Source organism: Crinia signifera, chromosome 1, assembly GCF_055691185.1.
Source record: "Crinia signifera chromosome 1, ASM5569118v1, whole genome shotgun sequence".
Classification (NCBI taxonomy): domain Eukaryota; kingdom Metazoa; phylum Chordata; class Amphibia; order Anura; family Myobatrachidae; genus Crinia; species Crinia signifera.
The window spans coordinates 400218020-400240900 of record NC_139217.1 but is presented as its reverse complement, the minus strand read 5'-3'; the positions used below and the strand labels follow the sequence as shown (position 1 = coordinate 400240900).

The following is a 22881-nucleotide window of genomic DNA, read 5'->3' as shown; positions in this document are numbered from 1 at the left end:
ACTAGGGCAGTATTTATATGATTATTTGCCAGGGATTTGTGGCCAGGACTGGCAGTGGGGTATAATGCTACAGATGTGGTGACCAATATAGATATTGTGTTGTAACCTTTGTCATGTGCATTCCTTTTACTTATGCTTTCTCAATAAGATGACCATTGTGGTGTTGGTGTGGGACAACGGGTCGATACCAAAAAGGTTGACAACCATAAGGCCGACATGCATTATGTCAACATGGGGAAGGTGGACATGGGTTTTTTCAATTCAGTTTCCCAGGCTTGAAATAAACTCCCCTAGGATCGGCATCTGTAGTATTTATAGGTCAGCTATTGTGTAAACTTAAGCTTCCACAGCAGTTTAAATATCTTTGTAAGTAATGTTTCAGTGCTTGTTTTGCTAATTCACAAACCTAATGCACTGAGTTTGACTATTTACTGTGAGTCTGCTGGTTCACAAAAAATACTGCATGGGAAAAATCTGCTTCATTTGCAATGCAGATAAATCAGGGGGAAAAAAAGCCAACCTAACTAGGAGAGGGATGCAATCCCAAGGTCTTGGCTGCCATGGTATCTCTAAGTCTCAGGTAGCCAACTCCAGTCCTCAAGAGCTACCAACAGTTAATGTTTTCCAGGTCTCCTCAGAGGGGTAGATTTATGAACTGATGATCAGGGGAATATGCGCTAACCCTGTGCCTTATGGCAGGGGATAGCGCTTCCCCTAATCAGACACCTGCCGCTGTCTATCGTGCGGCGATGTGGGGCAGGATTCATATTTTGTATTGCGCGCCATTTATGAATGGTCAGCATCGCTGACAGCTGCAGGCAGCGATGCCTACAGCAGGGACAGTGCTGTCCCTACTGCTGGCTCTGAGCTGCGCTGGGGTTCTCGCAAATGTAGCGAGATCCCGCGCATGCCCAGTCAGCCCGCCGGGGGGGAAGGACAGGGCGCATCAGTATTAACTGATGCGCTGTCTCCAGGAGGGAAAATCGCTGGAGGGGGAGTTGACGCTCCCCTGCTTCAGTCGGCAACATGTTGATATATCTTGTTGGTGTCCCCTCCTGCTTCGCCTCGCTAAGAGGCGAAGCAGGAACTGTTATAGCGGCGCTATAATAAATCTACCCCAGAATCACAAGTGAAGTAATTAGCTCCACCTGTGGATCTTTTAAAATGTCAGTGAGTAATGAATGCACATTTTCAACAACTAGGTTGTCTGGAAAATGTGAACTGTTAGTAGCTCTCGAGGACTGGAGTTGGCTACCACTGCTCTAAGTATCATTGAGTATAACTTAGATATTTTCAATGTGAATGAGCACTAGAAAAAGTGATTAAATGCTAATAGTTCAAGTGCTGAAAAGGATAAAAACAGACCATGTCACATGCAAGGCCTAGTGTGGCAACCGCATCAGTGGTTACAAAGTGCAGAGTGATATTTGGATACTTTCTTATTATCCCATCCATAACCTACTATGAGGACAGGCCAACCTGTGGCTCTCCAGATAAACTACAAATCCCAGCATACCTTGCCACAGTTTTAACACTCCCTTATAGCAAAACTGTGGCAAGGCATGATGGGATTTGTAGTTTGACAACATCTGGAGAGCCACAGGTTGGCAAGGCCTGTACTAGATATTTAGAGTTGACGCCTTCCAATGATTCTAAAGGTGCCCATACACGTACCGGGTAATTGGTACGTGTATGGGCACCTTAAGTTAGAGGCCAATTCAAAGTCAGCTGATAAAGTCATAGCCTTCAGCTATGTAAACTTGTACCTTTCACAGCACATGGATTGAGTTGAAGCAGCATTTATCAGTTATTTAAAAAATAATAATCTGCCATGAAATTGTGTTATGGGGTGTACACATGGTGCGATTGTCTTGCGATTAAATCCTGATTTGATAAACCGGGATCAATTATCAAAACACATTACATTTTGACTATTCTAGTAGAGGTCTGTTCTATATAGTCTTGCCTGCACTGTCTATTTTTCTGTTTGATATAGATGAAACGGGAGTGCTCATTGGGGATCAAATGTCTCAACCTTTTCAGATCGATTTCACCTATATCAGCCAAATCAAATAGAAAAATAGACTAATAGTGGGTACACACTTAGCGATTTTGCTTGTGATTTGATTGTGATCAACTTGTACACAAAATACATTTGATTTGACTATATAGTTCAGATCTTTACTATAGTCTTGCCTGCCAATACTTTTTCTATTCAATATACACTACACGGGAGTGCGCATCGGGATCAAATGTGGCTTTAAGCATTCAATTCGATTTTGCTTTTATAAACAAAATCGAATAGAAAAATAGTGCATATCTCACCGTGTGTATGCATAATAGTCGAATTATACTCACCGATAATTCCTTTTCTTCCTAGAGATCCCATGGCAGCCATACATTGTGATATTCCCTTCCTCCACTAGAGCAGACAGGATTGGTTTCTCTTGGGACCGCCCACCTTGGGTATAATGGACCCCTCCTCCACCTCCCCTGCATCTTTTGAGTGTCTCAGTCTCATGGTCCCTAGAGAAAACACATCAGAAACACAAGGGAGGGTAATCAGTGGCTGCCATGGGATCTCTAGGAAGAAAAAGGAATTATCGGTAAGTATAATTCGACTTTCTTCTACGATCCCCATGGCAGCCATACATTGGGACATACCCAAGACAATAAACGGGAGGGTAATATGCATGAAGAAAAAAAACATTCTTTATTATAAAGAGGGATTCAGGAAACCGCCTCTTGGAGTACATGCTTCCCAAAGTGGGCAAGAGAAAAGTCAAGTGCATAATGATTCACAAAGGTGTGTACTGACGACCAGGTAGCTGCTTTACATATTTCAGTCACCGACGCCTTGGCCTTATTTGCCCAGGAAGTAGATACTGCCCGTGTGGAATGTGCCTGTACAATAGGAGGTACTTTCTTGCCTTCTTGTTTGTAGGCTGTCACGATAGTCTCTCTTATCCATCTGGATATAGTCTGCTTCCCAGGTTCCCTTCCTTTCCTGACACCTGGAATAACGAACAGATGTTTGGTTGATCTAAAGTCTTTAGTTCCTTCCAGATAAATGGAGATTACTCGGACAAGATCCAACGTATGCCAGGCTTGTTGTTCCTCATTCTCAGGTTTAGGATAGAAATTGGGCAGAATAATTTCCTGATTGAGGTGGAAGACTGATACCACTTTTGGGACAAATTCTGGATGTGTCCTTAACACAACTCTGTCAGGGAAGATAACGAGATAAGGTTCTTCAATCCATAGAGCTTGTAGCTCACTCACTCTTCTAGCAGAGGTGACTGCTACTAAGAATACTGTCTTCCAGGTTAAGAGTTTTAACGAACATTCTGTTAGAGGCTCGAACGGATGTTTAGCCAGGACCGAAAACATTAGGTTTAGATCCCACGGTGCCACTATAGCTTTGACTGGTGGTCGAATCTTTTTCATAGCTCTGTTAAATCTCTATCAGTCTTTCTTCTGCCAAAGATCTATCTAATAGTACCCCCAGTGCTGATATTTGTGATTTAATTGTGGCTGGAGCAAGACCAATTTGAAAGCCTTCATAAAGAAACTGTATCCGTTGCTATGGAGGAGAAGTCACCACTGAAACGACCCCAATCAATAAATTGGATCCATGTCTTGTAATAAGCTAGAGAAGAAATGTCCTTTCTAGCTTTCAACATCATTTCCATAACTTGGGAGGATAAGTTATGTCGTTTCAGTATCTTCCGTTCAATATCCATGCCCTTAGCGATAACTTTGTGGGCTCTGGATGATAAACCGGACCCTGATGTAGCAGGTCCACTCTGTCGGGCAAGGGAGGAAATATGTATCCCAGCTTGAAGTTCCATTTCACTGAAAGAGAATCTATTGCTAGGGCCTGCGGATGAAATGACTTTGAAAAGAAGCTGCTCACCTTCTTGTTCCCAAAGCTTGCCATCAGGTCTATTTCTGGGATGCCAAATCTCTCTATTTGAGAGAATACTTCCTTGTTCAACTCCCATTCTCCTGGGGACACTACTTCCCGACTCAGGAAGTCTGCCAGAGTATTCCTTCTGCCTGGAATATACACCGCTGTCATTGATCTTAGGTTGTGTTCTGCCCAAAACATCTTTTCTGACATGCGCATCAGTTTTACACTTCTTGTGCCCCCCTGATGATTTATATGGGAAACCACGGTAACATTGTCCGACATAACTCTTAGATGGGAATTGCTGATTTCTCCTTCTAGACAACATATTGCTTCCCACACCGCCTGTAACTCCCTCATGTTTGAGTTATTTGCCTCTTCTATCGTCCAATGTACCCAGGATCAATCTCCCTTCGATATGGGCACCCCATCCGAAGAGACTGGCGTCTGTGGTCAATATTCGAAACACCGGTTCCTTTAGGCTGGTTTTCCTGCTTCCTAGCCCCTTCCACCATAGCAGATCCTTCTTTACTTCCTGACCTAATGAGATCAGGTGTTTATCGCCATACCCTCTTTTTTGTAGAGGAATGAGGAGCCATTGGAGTTTCCTCATTCTCCATTGAGCCCAAGGGATGATTTTGATGCAGGACGCCATCATACCTAGTAGTTGGGTGGCCATAATCAGAGGAAACCTTTCGCTTTGCAGTAATAGATTGACTAGGTCTTGTATCTTTCTGCATCTCTCTGAAGAAAGGGAAATTGAGAACCGCTGAGTGTCTATCATAGCTCCTAAGAACTGTATTCTCTGTACTGGTACCAGCTGACTCTTCTCCTTGTTTATGACCCAACCTAGAAACTGCAACAGGTTTATAGTCATATTCACATTAGCCTCTGCTTCTGCTAACGATTCTCCTGCAATCAGTAGATCGTCTAAGTAGGGCCATACTTGAATCTTCTGAATTCTTAATGCTGCAATCACTGTTACCAACACCTTGGTAAAGACTCTTGGTGAAGTTTTCAGCCCAAATGGTAGACAAGTAAATTGAAAATGGTGATTGGCCACCGAAAACCTCAGGAATTTTCTGTGCCATCGATTGATCGGAATATGGTAATAAGTATCCTTTAAATCTATCGATGCGAGGTAATCTTCCCTTTTTATCCCCATCACAATAGAACTCAAGGTCTCCATTTTGAACTTTATCTGTTATATATATATATATATATATATATATATATATATATATATATATATATATATATATATATATATATATATATTCAGTTCCCTCAGATCCAGAATAGTTCTGAATGTACCATTCGGCTTCCGTACCAGGAATAGATTTGAATAAAAACCCTTTCTGTGTTCTTTCTCTGGTACTACTTCCATGGCCTCTGTCTGTAGGAGTTGATCTATTTTTAAGAACAGCGCTTTTCTCTCTTCTGAAAGTTCTGGTATCCTTGATCTCATGAATCTGTGACGGGTGGGAACTTTCTCGAATTCTATGCAGTAGCCTTGCTGAACAATGTTCAACACCCAGGTACCTTTATCATCTTTTTCCAATTTACTGTAAATAGCATTAATCTGGCCCCAACCGTCTTCTCCTGTAGATAGTCATAATTTTCCCTTCTGGCCCCAATCCTTATCTGGTTGGTATCGGCCACGAAAATTTTGTCGAAAGGACTGCCTAGATGTATTAGCGTTCCCTCTTTTGTAATATGTTTTGCCTGGACGGTAAGTTTTTGCCTCTCTATAGGCCTTTTGATGAAGCGGGGAAATTGAAGCGATTTCTTTTTTCTTGAGGTAAACGAACCGATTTTCCCCCTGAAATCCTCTGTATCATCGTATCTAGTCTGGAACCGAAGAGAAACTTTCCTTCAAAGGGTAAATTTGTGAGTTTATTCTTTGAATTAGCATCTGCGTTACAAGGCTTAAGCCACAGAGCTCTTCGTCCCGTTACCCCTGCTGCCATAGCTTTAGCTGCAAAGGACACACCGTCAAGTGAGGCCTCACACATATAGTCGATGGCTTTCTGCATAACTTCTAAGTTCTTTAGTAGGTACTGCTTCGATATTTTCTCCTCCACATCTGTTCTTAAGTTGGAGGCCCAAAGTCGAACAGCCCTAGCTACTGAAGCCATTGCCACGTTGGTCTTCAGGGAGCCTGCGGAAGCTGAATGTACTTTACGTAAAGAATTTTCAATTTTTCTGTCCATGGCATCCTTAAATGCCGCAGCATCCTCAACCGGTATAGTAGATTTTGATATGATTTCCGCAACCGCTGCATCCACCTTGGGCATGGTGCACCATCCAAGGAGCTCTTCATCTTTAAACGGGTACATCTTTTCTACCCTATTCCCCAAGGTAAACCTTTTATCAATGTTGGTCCATTCCTTGTTTATCATATCTCTCACCACCTTGTTAACGGGAAAGGTTCTCCCCTTTTTATCTCTATCTTCGTACAAGGGGTCTTTGGTTTCAGAGGTGGATGCAGTTTCCCTAAAATTCATGGCCTTGTATATGTTTTTAAGCATGTTCTCTACAAGATCTAAATTAAATGATCTCACATCCTCCAGTTCACCAGATTCTTCTGAAGACTCCTTATCTTCACACTCAAATTCATCTGAGGAATCTTCCTCTGGTGTAAACTCAGCTTGCACTCTAGACCTTTTAACAGACTGGTTCTGTGCAAATTCATTCTTTGAGACAAAATTTTGTTTCATCCAAGACATTAACTCTTTAAGTACTTCAGTATGTTCATGTTTTTTAGACACTTTAGACTGCGACATTTCACATAATTCACATAACTATTTCTTCTGAAGTGAAGCAAACGTCTGATCACGTCATGCACACCAATTCTGTAAATATTTTCTTTGCTGTCCTTCTTATTTACAGGAGAGACAGGCACACTAAAATGCAAAGAAACTACACTCAATATCTAACTCAGAAAAAAACAATACTGATGCCCAAAATCGAAGGGCTTACCTCACTGGGGCATCATCTGGCTTCTGGGGAGAAGGCGCTTCCATGATAAACAGTCCAGCGTTTTCCAAACAGCATGTACAACTGAACGCTATCAACAGAGCCATTACCGGCTATTTAACTGTTTCCTGATGGTCCTCCGCATTCAGGATGGCCGAACGGAACCAAATTAACAGCCCAGTGTTTCCGGCGGGGCTGAATTTAGAGACGCACCTCTGGCGTCTGTGGGCAGAAGTGACTCGTTCCCGGAACTTCCGCCCCTTCTGCCTTAACTTCTAGAGCGTGCAGCCGCGGCTTTCCAGCGGGGCTGCCGCTCTATACCCTCTGCAGACCTGCTTCCTCCGGACACCCCCGGCGTCTGTGCCACGGTCCTGCAAACAAGGTAAACTGACATGGCAGGATACGGAGTGCAAGGAGACGAATACCACTGCACCTTCTTCTCCCCGGGGAGCCACCCCCCCTGTTTAAAACAAAATTAATCTGTCCTACTCTGTCTACTTCTAAACGGAGACAGGAAAAAAGATGCAGGGGAGGTGGAGGAGGGGTCCATTATACCCAATGTGGGCGGTCCCAAGAGAAACCAATCCTGTCTGCTCTAGTGGGGGAAGGGAATATCCCAATGTATGACTGCCATGGGGATCGTAGAAGAAAAAGGGTAAGCACGGTGAGAGCTGCTCTATTTTTCTATTGGAATTTGCTTCTAGAAGCAAAATTGAATAGAAATCAAGGGTGACATTCTATGCTATGCGCTAAATGCGCATGTTTAATTCACACACCATATCGCCGCAAATCGCCTATTTTCAATTCGCATTTTTCAGCCTAAATGCGCATATTTAATGTGATGCGCATTGGAGGCTGAAAAGTGCGAATAGGGGCGATTTGCGGCGATGTGGTGCGCTGTTTTTAGTCCTGAAAATGTGCGATTTTCATGTGTGAAAATCGCACATTTGCAGGACAGCGCAAGGTGTAAAAAAAAGAACCGAGCGCGGGGTCCCCCGCCCGAGTGTAACCAGCCCCGGGCTCACAGAGCCGGTGCTGGTGACATAAAATCAGGGTCCCCGACAAATAGGGGTCCCCTTGATTTTATGAAACCAGCACCAGACTCAAGGTCCGGCGCTGGTTCCCAAAATACGGGGGACAAAGTGACTAGGGGTACCCCGTATTTTAAGAACCAGCACCGGACACAACCAGCCAGCAGGGTAATGCCACAGCCGGGGGGAGACTTTTTATACAAGTCCCCCCGGCCAAAGCATTAACCCCCTGGCTGGTCAGCATGGGCAGGGGTCCTGGGGAAGTGGGGACCCCCCCAATGAAGGGGTCCCCCCCCTCCAGGACTTACCAGCCCATGCTGATAGTCCGGGGCTGTCCTCCATGCCCCTGGGCTGTGGGCATGGAGCTGATGCTTTGTGTAAAAAAAAGAATGTAAACTATTGTTTTACACTGGCGAACTATCAGTCCCAGCAAGCCTACCCCACATGCTGGGACTTGGGGAACCACAAGTCCCAGCATGCGGGGCATTAAAGGGCCCGCTGGCACTTGTAGTTCTGCAGTGTAAAAAATAGTGCACAAAATCACACTGACACCCTGTAAAATAAAACTTTAATACACACAAAACACACACACACACTGATACTTACCTACCTTGAGCCCGTAGGTCGGTCCCTGGATCCTGGATTCTTCCTCCGGGGCTCCAGGGCAGAAGAGTCCGGTTCCGGGGCCTTGGTCCTGGTTTCGGGGCTGGTCCTGGGGTTCCGGGGCTCCTGGCGTGAAGAATCCGGGGTCCGGGATCCGTGGTAGTCCAGAGGGGTACCTAAGGAGGCAAATCCTACTCACCTGCTCCCCGGCGGCGACCTCCGGTGACAGCGCTGCTCCCGAATGGTACCCGGCTTCAAGGAGTTGGTCCGGCGCTGAGATGTTTCCTCTTCGCCGTCTGTGAACAGAATGATTTCTCGGCCAATCAGGAGCCGAGAAAGTCAGCTCCTGATTGGCCAGAAATCATTCTGAATATAGACGCCGACAGAGTAACATCTCTGCGCATCCAGAGCAGAGATGTTACTCCGTCGGCGTCTATATTCAGAATGATTTCTGGCCAATCAGGAGCCGACTTTCTCGGCTCCTGATTGGCCGAGAAATCATTCTGTTCACAGACGGCGAAGAGGAAACATCTCAGCGCCGGACCAACTTCTTGAAGCTGGGTACCATTCGGGAGCAGCGCTGTCACCGGAGGTCGCCGCCGGGGAGCAGGTGAGTAGGATTTGCCTCCTTAGGTACCCCTCTGGACTACCACGGATCCCGGATTCTTCACGCCAGGAGCCCCAGGACCAGCCCCGGAACCAGGACCAAGGCCCCGGAACCGGACTCTTCTGCCCTGGAGCCCCGGAGGAAGAATCCAGGATCCAGGGACCGACCTACGGGCTCAAGGTAGGTAAGTATCAGTGTGTGTGTGTTTTGTGTGTATTAAAGTTTTATTTTACAGGGTGTCAGTGTGATTTTGTGCACTATTTTTTACACTGCAGAACTACAAGTGCCAGCGGGCCCTTTAATGCCCCGCATGCTGGGACTTGTGGTTCCCCAAGTCCCAGCATGTGGGGTAGGCTTGCTGGGACTGATAGTTCGCCAGTGTAAAACAATAGTTTACATTCTTTTTTTTACACAAAGCATCAGCTCCATGCCCACAGCCCAGGGGCATGGAGGACAGCCCCGGACTATCAGCATGGGCTGGTAAGTCCTGGAGGGGGGGGACCCCTTCATTGGGGGGGTCCCCACTTCCCCAGGACCCCTGCCCATGCTGACCAGCCAGGGGGTTAATGCTTTGGCCGGGGGGACTTGTATAAAAAGTCTCCCCCCGGCTGTGGCATTACCCTGCTGGCTGGTTGTGTCCGGTGCTGGTTCTTAAAATACGGTGGACCCCTAGTCACTTTGTCCCCCGTATTTTGGGAACCAGCGCCGGACCTTGAGTCTGGTGCTGGTTTCATAAAATCAAGGGGACCCCTATTTGTCAGGGACCCTGATTTTATGTCACCAGCACCGGCTCTGTGAGCCCGGGGCTGGTTACACTCGGGCGGGGGACCCCGCGCTCGTTTTTTTTTTTATTTAACCATTTGTTTTATTTTTTACAGCAGAACCCTGCACGGAACATTGCGATCTGTGCAGGGTTCTGGCTAATTCGCCTAACAGACCCAGGTCTGAAATTAGTGCGAAAATTAGTCACTTAAAAAATGCGATGTGCAAATGCGCATAGCATTAAATAAGCGACTTGTATACTTTTCTGTGCGCAAACATCTGGATGCGATAAAAATGCGAATTAATGTCGCATTTTTATTCACCAGACCTTAACGCACAAAATATGCGATTTCAGCCCCTATGCGCATCCCATTAAATCAACGATTTAATGGGAAAATGCGATATCGCCATTTTGTGGTCTAATTACCGCAAAATAACGATACTCGCATAGCATAGAATGTCACCCCAAATGCTTTTAATAGCATAGAAATCGAATAGAAGAAAGTTTTGGCAGCAAGCCTATGTAGTGGATATCTAATAGTAGATAGTGGAAATCTAATGTGTTCACTGCTGCATTCAGTTCAGATTCGATTTCAGTCTCCTGCCTGAAGGATCAGGAGCACTGTAATCGAATAGCTTAATACCCCTTTCAGAATTAAACCTAACCATGCAGCAAGAGTAGTGGATAAGTAGCCTCCCATCTGAGGTGGGAGAGACAAATACAATAGCAAAATGTAAACATGCTTGGGATAGGCATATTTATATCCTTACAAAGAAATAAGGATCAAATATGGTTTGAGGTAACATGTTTAAAAAAGGGGCAGACTAGATGGGCCAAGTGGTTCTTATCTGCCATCAAATTCTATGTTTAGTGCTTAAAACTAACCCAATCAGGCATACTCACCGTTTAGGAAGCCATCTGTTGGTTTTCCAGCATCCTGATCCTTTCGGAATTGGTTCACCTGCTTCACAGGAGGATTCTGTCCTCCCTGAGCTCTAACTTCTGAAGGTAGTTGGGATGCCAGCATCGGTATACTGAATGACTGCATCCGGTTGAGAATGAGTTCTGATGGGGGTTCAATTAAGAACTTGATGACAGTATTTTTTTTTTTTACTACTTGGAGTAACTATTTGCAGGGATTCATTATGGCTGAGGTTTCCAAACTTTTCCTAACACAGTCCGAAGTTTTAGGTTATCCATGCTTGGGCACAGATGACTTGTTTAGTATTTCTGTTTGATCTGGGCTCAGCTGGATAGTTGTAAAACCTAGAATGTAATGGCAGAATTTGGGTACTTCATTATAGACTATCCGGTGTACTGAGGCTGCATGTGCGGTGTGTTCTGAGCTGCAACTGTTCCTCACCTGGAATCTGCTTATATTTGATCACATAACTGCAGTTAATACCCTTATCGCAGTGGCTCACAAACTCTATACTCGGGACACCATACAGGTCATGTTTTCCAGGTCACCGAGGAGGAGTGCTGTGTATCACCAACTATCACAAATTTAAAAAATCACAGGAAACCTGGAAAATGTACTGTGTGGAGTCGTGAGGACAGAGTTTTAGAACTTGTGCCAGATATATCTAATAGTGTGTGCCCAGCCTAAAGTTCCTCATACACTATGCGATTTGGGGCAGAATCCGGAGGATTGGGACGAGAAATCAGGTGAAATCTGCCCAAATCGCATGTGTATGACATCTGATCTGATGGGCAGCCCTGTGTGCATGGGACTCAGAGGTCTCATGTGCTGCGCGTCCGGCCACATGGATCAGATGTGACTTTTCCCATCAGAAGTCACATGGTGAATGGGGGCCAATGTCTGTGATACACTATGCTGTACATTACACCCTACGTCACCTTCACACATTATGCTTTCAATTCTCCTGCGGCTTTAGAATATTGATAATCCATCTCATTATTAAGATCTCAGCTACAGACTTGTAGAAGTTTCTCAAGTTTTGATGCCCCCTGTAAATGAATTGAAATCATTTTTAAATACTTTGGATTTTTAATACTGCAAGAATAAAATAAATCCAGAAAATCCTTAAAAAAAGTAAAATTTTACAGATAAGGTGTTTTACAAGCCCACGGAGAGACTAGAATCTATTAGTAGTATGCTAAATAAGAATATTTGTACAGTTCTACGTCAACTGAAAAACTCCGGGAGCTGGAAACAATTGGCGTTTAGTCACAATTAATATTTAAATGTGCACAGAATTTGAAACAATGACATGAGAGCAGCATATACGATAATGTACAATCCTTTGTAACATTGGCGATGATTTATAGGACACAAGCTTTGTTCAGTTCTGCTTGTTTTTGTTAATACTATGTCCACAGTAGACCAGTTTGCTGTGTATTCTGCTTTTCCACACACACAAATGTATGTTCCCAATGCAGTTGTGGCCTCCGTCTTCCTGTATAAAATGGCCTACATATTCACAGCCAATGGCGTTGCTGTTTAATGGTTTCCGTGATGAAGGCTCCATGGACCATAAATAAACTGTGAGATTATCCACCTAGTCTGTCATGGAATTAATATTTACAGAGGTTCTGATCTGTAGAGCGACTGCTCACGTGTATAGAGTCCATGCCTGCGTTCTGCTCATTTCATGTCTCTGATTTGAGGCGTGAGGTGGGTGCTGGTTTTATGGTCTTTAGATTGTGCTTTCCATCCCTGCTGTGAGGAGAACCCCCAGCCTCGGTTAGGCTATCCTTGGATCCATTCCTTTTCTGAAATAATGACAGTTTTTTTTATTATTAACTGAAATGCACATAGTTACCTAGAACCACAAATGATTATTTCTACAATGTATGGTAAAGGGGCTATACACAATCCTCTGCCTCCAGGCGTGTCACTCCTACACAGACATGATAGGAGCTAAGACAAGCTGCAGAGCTAACCATGGAGGGCACATGATAACATGTACTGTATGTGATATGTGTGCTGGATGGGGTTACGCTATATTAGATCTACAATGTCTATCTAGGGCCACAGTCAAAAAGTTGACCACTATTGGTTTGACAGGGTCAAAAGTTAGTCAGACATAAAGTCGACATGGTCACAAGGTCGACATAAATTTTTACATTTTTTTTGTGGTGTCTATGTCAACATAGGTTGGTATGGACACTATAGGTGTACCGTGTCGGCTCGCTGCGTTCGGCACACTATTTTTTCTCCCAACATGCTGTAGTGGATGGTAGGGTATAAAATACCACCTGGCGACACATGTCGGCTCAAAAAAATTGAATAACTCATGTAGACCTCTTGTCCATGTCAACCCTTTGACCATGATGTCATTTTGACTGCCAACATTTTGACCATGTCATAATGACTGCATACCCTGGATGGAACCCCCAGGGATTGGCAGTGCTGTATGCATTGGGCAGGAATCCGCTTAAACCACCACATACTCTTAAGCTGCCCATACACGTCCCGATGCCGGGCTGTGCGTTCCTTTGAGGTGCGCGCTCCCGCGGCACCTCATCGCACAGTACAAAAAGTATGTGCTTGCACATACTTTTTGTACTTAGTTCTCATCACATTGCATCGCATTGCATGTACAACGCATGCACATGCAATGTGATGTGATCTGTGCTATTTAAGCCCACAACGCACGCCCATATCGGGCCGTGTATGGGCAGCTTTAAGCCTGCCCGGACTCCTGCTAATCTAGCCAATGGGAGTCTGGGGGCAGGCTTACAAAGTGTGTGAAGGCTTATGCTGCTTTCCGATGTGTACAAAGCTGCCAATACCCGGTGGATCCATCCAGCACGTGATAACATGTATGCTTATATGTGCTCAGCGATTCTCCCCTGCACTACATGGTCAGCTGCCTATGGAGCTCTACAAACAAATCTATTTCAAAATGTACTACAATTGCTGACTAGAGAAGTTCATTAGGAGGAAGCTGATAATCCCTCCACTAAATATTTCTCATGTCTGTCTGGTATATTCCTGTTGTCATGCCGACTCACATGCTCTCTGTTCACACCCAAGCACTCATATCTGTATCCGTGCCAGCTGTAATTCCTAGCTAATTAATATCAATGTAGGCATCATTGTGGTTAATTGTCTTCATGTCTCTGCAGGTTACTGTGTATATACTGTATTAATGTGTGTCATATCTGTAAGACGACTGTCCAGCACTGCGTCTGTTGTGCTTATACATACATGATGATAATGAATAAAAACACATTCTCCAGCTCACAGGTACCAAATACATGACAGCACTCATTGTGTTTTATAATTATATATATTTCCTAATTGAAAAACTTGTGATAATGGTTTAAAAAGAATATGTAATACTCCACATGTATTATTAGAGCCGGTGGTTCCAAAACTGGTGCTAAAAACGTTCTACATTAAATCAATTATGATTCACCAAAAAGTTCTCACTGGGATTAAGGTTTGGGGAGTTTCCTGGCCATGGATCCAAAATTCAGATGTTTTGTTCCCTGAGCTGCTCAGTTATCACTTTGACTTATGGCAAGGTACTCCATTATGCTGGGAAAAGGCATTGTTCATCACCAAACTGTTCTAGGATGGTTAGGAGAAGTTGTTTTTGGATGATGTTTTGGTACCATTCTTTATTCATGGCAAAATTGTGAGTGAGCCCAGTCCCGTGGCTGAGAAGCGACTCCACTTATGAAGGGTCTCAGGATGCTTCACTGTTGTCTTCACAGAGGACTGATGGTAGCACTCACCTTTGCTTTTCTGGACAATTGTTTATCCAGGTGCACCAAACAAGCTGAAGGGGGGATTCATCAGAGAAAATGACCCCAGTCCTCAGCAATCCAACCCTGTACCTTTTGCAGAATATAAGTAAGTCTGCCCAGATGTTTTTTTTCCTGGAGAAGTGGCTTCTGTGCTGCCCTTCTTAACACCAGGCCATCCTTCAAAAGTCTTTGACTCACTGTGCATGCAAGATGCACTCTGACCTGCCTGCTGTCATTTCTGCGCAAGCTCTGCACTGTTTGTACTTTGATCCCGCAGCTGAATTAACTTAAGGAGACCATCCTAGTGCTTGCTGGATGTTCTTATGCCCCGTACACACGGGGGGATATATCACTGAGCGATATATCGCTCGCGATGAGCGATATATTACTCAGTGTCCTGTTTGCATCAGCGACCAGAGATGGTCCAACCTTACAAGCTCTGCTGCTAACATCTTGGTGCCTGGTACTACAGGACACCTCCAGAGGTCTTGTGTAGTCCATGCCTCGACGGCTCAGAGCTGGCAGCATGGGTATGGATCATAGGGTTGACACAACTAAGGTCGACCACTGAAGGTTGACATTCAAAAAGGAAACATGGGTTTTTCAGTTTTTGTCCCTTATGTCAACATGGACACCGTATCGGTGCACCACGTCCCCTTGCCATGCTTGGCCACTATTTTATTCTCCCTCCATGCCCTAGTGGATGGTAGGGCATGAAATACCGCCTGTTCTGGTACATGTTGGCTCAAAATAAACTAAAAAAAAACCATGTCTACTTAAAGCTTTTGTCCACCTAATAACCCTGTCTACCTAACCACGTGTCGCCCCAAGCCCTTGGTGACCCAATTCACGTTGACCTAAGGTATGTCGACATAACGACCGTATCCGGTTAGCATGAGTGGGGCCTACACAATATTAGGCGTGTGGTGGTAATGTTATATCTGATTTGTGTACATTACACCTGTTTGTGTACATGTGAAGACACACACACAAATAAGAGCAAAGACAGATATCACATGTACAGAGAGATCTTTGAAGGGCACGTTCTGACTTTTTTTTATATATGTAAACAAAGCTGCCCGGAACGTGTAAGCTACATGCTGCAGCAATCTTTCTCTGCATGTGCTCCCCTCTCACAGCAACATGGTTTGTTCCAGCAGCAAACGGATCATTTTTTATTTGCACTGTGAACCAGGCCCAGGATCTCTGGGATACCATTACACAGCCTGCTAGCATAGTCACTGCAGCCTTCTCTGTGCGCAGCTTACTAACCTGTTGTGACGATGGCCCACTAGAGCAATGCGTATCTGAGGCCCGTGTCACAGTCAGAGGAGCCACAAGATCATTTTTCACACTGAGAACAAGAAATGAATTGGATGATTGTAATTACCGAACAAACATGGGGTACAAGTAAAATAGAACATATTCCTAGTTATCTGCTTACAAAAAATATACATTAACCAAAACGAGGAAAGAAAACAAATGTAAAATGATGTATTATGGATTTTGTGTATGAAGACGTGTGATAAAATAAATGAGAAATAGCCTCATCGAGAGTAGCATTAAAACCATCTCAGTGTTTGTGTTGAGGCAGAAAAAAATGTCACTAGGAATGCCTGCGATATTCTGGCACACAAGTTTTTTTTTCCATTAAACGTCCGGTAACCACCCTGTCAATCAATTGGCGTATGGCTAGTGAAGAAAACAGTAGCGGTATTTCATCGCTGGACGGTGTCATGCATGCACATTGAGACCGAGATTCATGCGCAGTCTACGGATAATCGCCCAATTCACACAGCAGCGATCAGGTGTGAATTAGGCCCATAATCACCATGGATCTCTAATGCAAGATTAAAAGAAAAACATCCCGCAAGTGAAAGATACACAGATTAGCTGGTTATATTTATTCTGCTTGAACATGAACACTGACTTGGTTTTAGTATTACACCAGATGGCGCTAGTTATCATTTCTTGATCTACATTCTGTTTTGACTGGTAACCCTCAAGGAGAAGATAGCAACCACTAGAACTACGCAGAGTGTTTGACAGCTACTGTTGGACATTTGATTCCATGCCATCAGCTTCCACAATACGCACATCATGAATGCACAGTAGCGTTCACTTTCTCCACTGCTATTAGTGGGGGAAAAAGTTATTACAGTAGATTTGCCAGGACAGCTGCTTTTCAAAATCCCTGAATCACCTCTGTTGCTCTACATGTGGATAGTAAATAAATACTGGGCTGTACTGGTAATGCACATCTTGTAGTACCACAGGGAACTTACTTGACTTCTGAGAGAACCGATCTTTCCCCATCAGAACATTGCGATCTTCTGTACTGACGAAAGCTGCGGGGGGAGTGCGAATGTCTGATACGTATGGGGTCACCTTGAGTCCTATATAGAATAAAAGCAATGTACGTAACCTGGCATTACTTGTTGTTTTGTGATATTACTCATTGGCATTTCATGTCATCTACTGTCATTGTAATGATTGGTTTCATTCTTTCTATCTGTAAAAGAGATTTAAACATTCCTATTTTGTTTACACTTCCAGGATTGCACAAATGGGATAGGGAATGAAGTTTTCTGAGCAGGCTATACAGTGACATGTAGCAGCACGAGTCATTTAAGGTGAATTAACTTACTCTATTTTCATGTAAGGAATTTCCTTTAATTGTTCTTCAGATAAGCCCGAGGGATCGACCAGTTCCTTCCTGCAAAATGAACAATTTACAATAATCAACACATTATATTCACAGTGGCAAACGCAGGATTTCTAGAGAGGGGTTTCCAAATGCAGTCTGCAGAACTTTGGAACAAGTCAGGGAGTCTGAGGGAGTGGTAGAAGAACCGAGTAACGACCCTAGATATTAATGCAAACATTGGTCTCTTTTTACACTGGATTCTGTATGTAATACAGTAATAATACCTAACACTATAAATGGTCCATAGTATCGGCTGTTTAAACATTTAAATAATATAAATAAATGGTCAGGAAAAGGATTAAACATGCCATAATAAGTACACAAACATAATAGAACCAGAACTGCACTTTCTAAGCACGTATTCTCCCACCTAGTGGTAAGGTTCCTGTCTCTTATTCTTGGTAGCTACTATCTGGTCCAGTGCACTGTTTGCGCAAACTTGGTAAAAGAAGCTGACCATGTGCACTATCTCCACTCTGTCCTTTACACTGCATGATATGGCAGCAGCTCTAGTAATAATATTGTATACCATTACTATTGTCATCATTGGAGACATTTGACAAGAGGAGGGGGATTCCGGGCAACCCCTCCTGCGTTTGCCTATGATTCAGGTAATTCATTTTTTTTCTTGCTGTCATTACATTTTCTTTTCTAGCTTCAAACATTACATTGATCGCATTCATAATTACACTTACATATATGTTATTGTGAACAGTAAGGTGCAAATACTGAAAACTTACTGAATGTGTTTCCACAATGCTTCCTTTGCTTGAATATCTGGGCTTCTCCTAAGAAACAAACATAAGCCGTTACTTTACCTTCAATACTGGTTCTGTAGCTTGGTAAATAGCATCACCAGAATTGACAAGACATTGACAATTCGGTACTCTTTACCTAGAACGGCGCCCATCGCGACCATCGTATGCACTAAAAAACGGGTGCGATGCGATGCCCGCGATTTCCCATAGGGATCAATGTTAAAAGTGAGATTGGACGCGGTTTTAGTGTTCAATGCCTCAATGCCCGCGATTTTTCCATAGGAAACAATGTTAAATGGGCCACAGAGCCCAAATAGTCACCCTAAAGTCTGAAATGGCCCCCACAATTGTTAACGCCACCCCACGATCAACGTCAACCCGAAGCGTGGCGAGCGGCGGCGGTACGCGTCCTCCGACCTTTTCATACCCCCACTATCCACGTCGGCGTGGAGTTGAGAATAGAATAGTGTGGCGAGCGGACGCGGATACCTTCACAGGTAAATGCGTCCCTTTGCGGGCTTCACAGGTATCCGCGTCCCCTCGCGGGGCTCGCTGGGCTCGCCACACTATTCTATTCTCAACTCCACGCCGACGTGGATAGTGGGGGTATGAAAAGGTCAGAGGACGCGTACCGCCGCCCCTCGCGGGCTCGCTGCGCTCGCCACGCTTCGGGTTGACGTTGTTCGTGGGGTGGCGTTAACAATTGTGGGGGCCATTTCAGACTTTAGGGTGAGTATTTGGGCTCTGTGGCCCATTTAACATTGTTTCCTATGTAAAAATCGCGGGCATTAAGGCATTTAACACTAAAATCGCGTCCAATCTCACTTTTAACATTGATCCCTATGGGAAAATCGCGGGCATCGCGTCGCACCCGTTTTTTATGTGCATGCGATGGCCGCGATTTTTTACCCCCGACGCCCGCGATGCCAATCGCGGGCGCCGTTCTAGGTAAAGAGTACCGACAATTCTAGTCAAACTGATTGGTTAGAACCAATGATGTCATGAAAGTGCCCCAAATATGGTCTTAAAATCACCACCATTGGTCCCTATATTGGGGTTTCACAGATACAGATGCTCCCTCAATCATCTAGCCCAGTGGTTCCCAAACTTATTTGAATCACGGCACCTTAGAGTACCAGAATTTGATTCATGGCACCCCTAGTCCAAAAGTTTCTTATTGAGAAATTTTGAAAAAATATATTTCATTGAAGTAAATTGTGTTTAAATGTCATCCTTAGGGTTAATTATGTGGTGAGGTTTAGGATTAGCTTCTGTTTGTACACATATTATATAATTGGAAGCCCACCCAAAACGTTTTACTTATTATACTGACCAATTTTCAATTTGAATTACTCTTGAACCACCAACCTCAGGCACCCTTACAAGTGTCCCAAGGCAACCCCAGGGTGCCACAGCACACAGTTTAGGAACCATTAATCTAGCCTCAATATGCAATGCAGTGCGAGATGCCTGTGTGACTTATCCACCAGGTCACATACAACTCTGCACGAAATGCATCTTAAGCCCCGTCCACACAAGCGGACTAACGGCACCACCAATATAGTTAACTATATTGGTGGTGCCGCTGGTCAAACAAGATAGTACGTTCACACTTAACGATATCAGTTACAGATAAGAACTTAGCATGGCCGTAGGTGCTACATCATAGCACCTTGTAGGCAGATTCAGAGACTCAGTCACACACAGATAAACAAGTGTCCAATTAATTGGCACAGTCTCATGGTGCATTGTAGTTGTATTGCCTTGCAAATAAGACACATTTTAAGCCCAAAAGATTTCTTAATACACATCCCATGCACTGCACAGCACATGAGTCTGCTGCACTGCATATATGGTACTTTTTATATGCTCAGTGGAGTAACAGGGAATGCAAGTGCTATGGGGCCTGGCTGCTGGGGTAGGGGGGTAGGGGGTGAGGGCCCAGCAGGCAATCCTCTACACCCATTTAAATAATGATGTACAACGGTGGGTGGGGGCCCTTACAAGATTTTGCTATGGGGCCAACCGAGTTCTAGTTAGGCCCCTGCTTTCTTCCATAAATTTTATTTCCATTTTTATTTTTCTGGATGATAAAGTGACAGGCTAGTGTTATATCCACTCCCTTACCTTATATGTATATTACATTTGGTTCCATATACAACAGAATCTTTTGTAAAATACTTGTGAATTATAAAATATGGATCTTAACTTTACCCATAATTCCCACATTCAGCTGTCATTATAGAAAAGGTCTGTTGAAGTAGAAGTTGTTGTTCTTTATGCTGCCAATACTGTGACACTGAGCACAGGGGCATACAATGTCAGAGAGAAGGGTAATATAATTCCAATTACACATGCTGGGTGCACCAGTAATATTTATCATGGGCAACAAGTTAACGTCAAGCATAGATATATATTTAACGTACGATCTAGACCGGTGCTTGGATCTTCTGAGGTTGGGGTCAGTCTGATTCTTCTCCTTTTGTCTTCTTAAAACGGCTTCCCACTGTGGACCCGAATCCACCATATCATTTTCCTGCCGTAACCTGTAATAAAAGAATTCTTTATGTTGTCACTGAAGCGCGTGCAAGTGCAGCCATGTGACTAATGCAGCCACTATGTCATTTTGCTCCTACGCTTCCATGGAGAGAATTACACAGTAATCTTTCAGTAAGTAGAGAAAACAGTATGAGTTTTTGCAGGAAACAATTCTGCCTCAATTATACGCACACTGGAAAACACATGCAGCATATAGATATCTTTGGAACATTTCCTTGGTAGGCTGAAAACCAAATATAATGGACAAGTTATAATCATCACTGTTTATGTGTATGACACAACAAATTTTGCTGCACTTGATGGCCCACATACCAACACATGAGCACAATCATCTGCGCCCTGACAAAATGTGGGTTCCCCAGGCAGTACAACCTTGCAAGTTACTGCTCACACCCCACCGGATGTGTGCTGCCAAACATTGCACAAGATTACAGCACAAGCTTGCACTAATGGAAGCTCGCCCAGCCTATGAGCTGCCCAGGTACAATGATGCAGCAAGAACACTGAGGGCCAGATGCACTAAGCTTCACAAGTGATAAAATGGAGAGTGATAAACCAGCCAATCAGCTCCAGTCTAACATTTTTCAAACACAGTCTGTGACATGGAAGCTAGGAGCTGATTGGCTAGCTGTTTATCATTCTCCATTTTATCACTTTTGAAGCAACTCCCAGTTCAGCATGGTCCTTATACAGCTGCTTGTGGGCCTGATTCAGCATGGATCGCTACATTGATAAAAAGCTGTTGCTGCAATGAAATAGTTGCCCGTGAGAAAGAAAGAGAAAATCCACTCTGCAGAAATTGTGTTTGCATCGCAAAGTGTCACGCATTCACAGAACCAGTCACAAAAATAATTGGAACATCTAAGGATACTGTACTTTCCATCTGCACCAGTCAAAGACATACACAGGCTGACAGTGGTTATCGCTGATGTAGAAACGGTAGTGTCTAGATCCCCTTCAGTTTTGACAAGTTTCCCATCATTCCCTGGGTCCACGTATACCTGGAGGGGGAATATAAATCTGTGGCGAGCCACCGTGCCCAAAGCGTGCGAGCATAGCGAGCTCGCGAAGGTTCAATGCAGCTAAAATAAAACAAAATAACCTACACCTACGTGAATTACAGATAAAACAAAATTGTTGTGAGGGCATCTAACAGCTTCCGCCCTCACTGAATATCACATCCTGAACTGAAGGGGATCTAGTCTCTACCATGTAGAAACACACCCACAAAAGGTCATGCTTCCTCTCCTAAGCGCTGGCTTCCTGTCAATCAAAATGTGATGGCGTTGAAGCAGTATGCGTATGCAGATAATTAGCAAATTGTGCATGGACAGTCATTTCATAATCGACCCGTTTTCTCAACTTATCGATCCATGCAGAACTAGGTTCAATATTCCCTTATGATAGCTTTACCAGATTGCATGGCAGTACGTAAAGCTGTCACATATATCCCACTATGGTTAGGGAGGTGAGGAGGACGGCAATGCAGTAGTCTTAGGAAACATTGAATGCAAATACAAAAACGTCATTTGCCAAGTTCAATAGCGTTCTCTAATCAACAGATGTGTACTGCATGGCCCCCTTTGGGTATCCAAATCAAACTAGGCACTAAGAAGCAGGGGACAGGATGGCAGGATAAGAGGACTAGGAATTATAAACATGTCACTATGACAAGCGAGCAGGAAACCTATAATGACATTAATGTACGCAATTTCACATGCCAGTTCACACAGCTACAATATAAGATGACAACCTCCTGCTGTGACCATGAAAGATTAAAGGACTTGAGACACGCTCACATGAAGTGCTGGCAATAAAACAACTGGGTCTTTCAGTTATCCGTGCTATTCCCATGGGCCGGCTCACCGTAGGGATTACAGGAGAAATAAGGGGGAACGGATGATTTACTTCTCAGTTATAATGGTGAGATTTTCATAATCAAGATTATAACCCTGAATTTTTACAAATACGGTATATGGAATGCTTAAATACATAATAACTGAGTCCCATTACTAACCTGAGCTTGGCCCTATGTGCTATAAACACAGCGTGCCCCTGATAGCCACCTACCATGTCACATCACATTAGGCACTCGTCACCAGTCTGCATGTGTCACAGTACATTCTGCACAACATGTGGGGCGCTGTGAAACGGGGAATCAGTATTGGGGATAATAAATATAAGTGAAAATCAAAATATTTGTGGCAGGAACAGCATCTTTACACATGAAAGTGATGTCGAA

At 44.0% G+C, this 22881-nt stretch overlaps 1 protein-coding gene across 2 annotated transcripts in view; it reads right to left on the bottom strand.

Moving 5' to 3' along the window:
• Positions 1–11892: 11892 nt before the first annotated feature.
• Positions 11893–22881, bottom strand: part of EPB41L4A (erythrocyte membrane protein band 4.1 like 4A) — a 223892-nt gene continuing 212903 nt past the window's right edge. For both annotated transcript variants that reach the window (XM_083151665.1, XM_083151666.1), the window contains 6 exons: positions 20507–20626; positions 18063–18110; positions 17263–17331; positions 16901–17011; positions 15888–15969; positions 11893–12629 (listed from right to left, as the gene is read on the bottom strand). In XM_083151665.1, the coding sequence (XP_083007791.1) occupies positions 12507–12629; positions 15888–15969; positions 16901–17011; positions 17263–17331; positions 18063–18110; positions 20507–20626 (553 nt within the window). In that variant the 3' untranslated portion in view covers positions 11893–12506. The remainder of the gene's footprint in view (positions 12630–15887; positions 15970–16900; positions 17012–17262; positions 17332–18062; positions 18111–20506; positions 20627–22881) is intronic.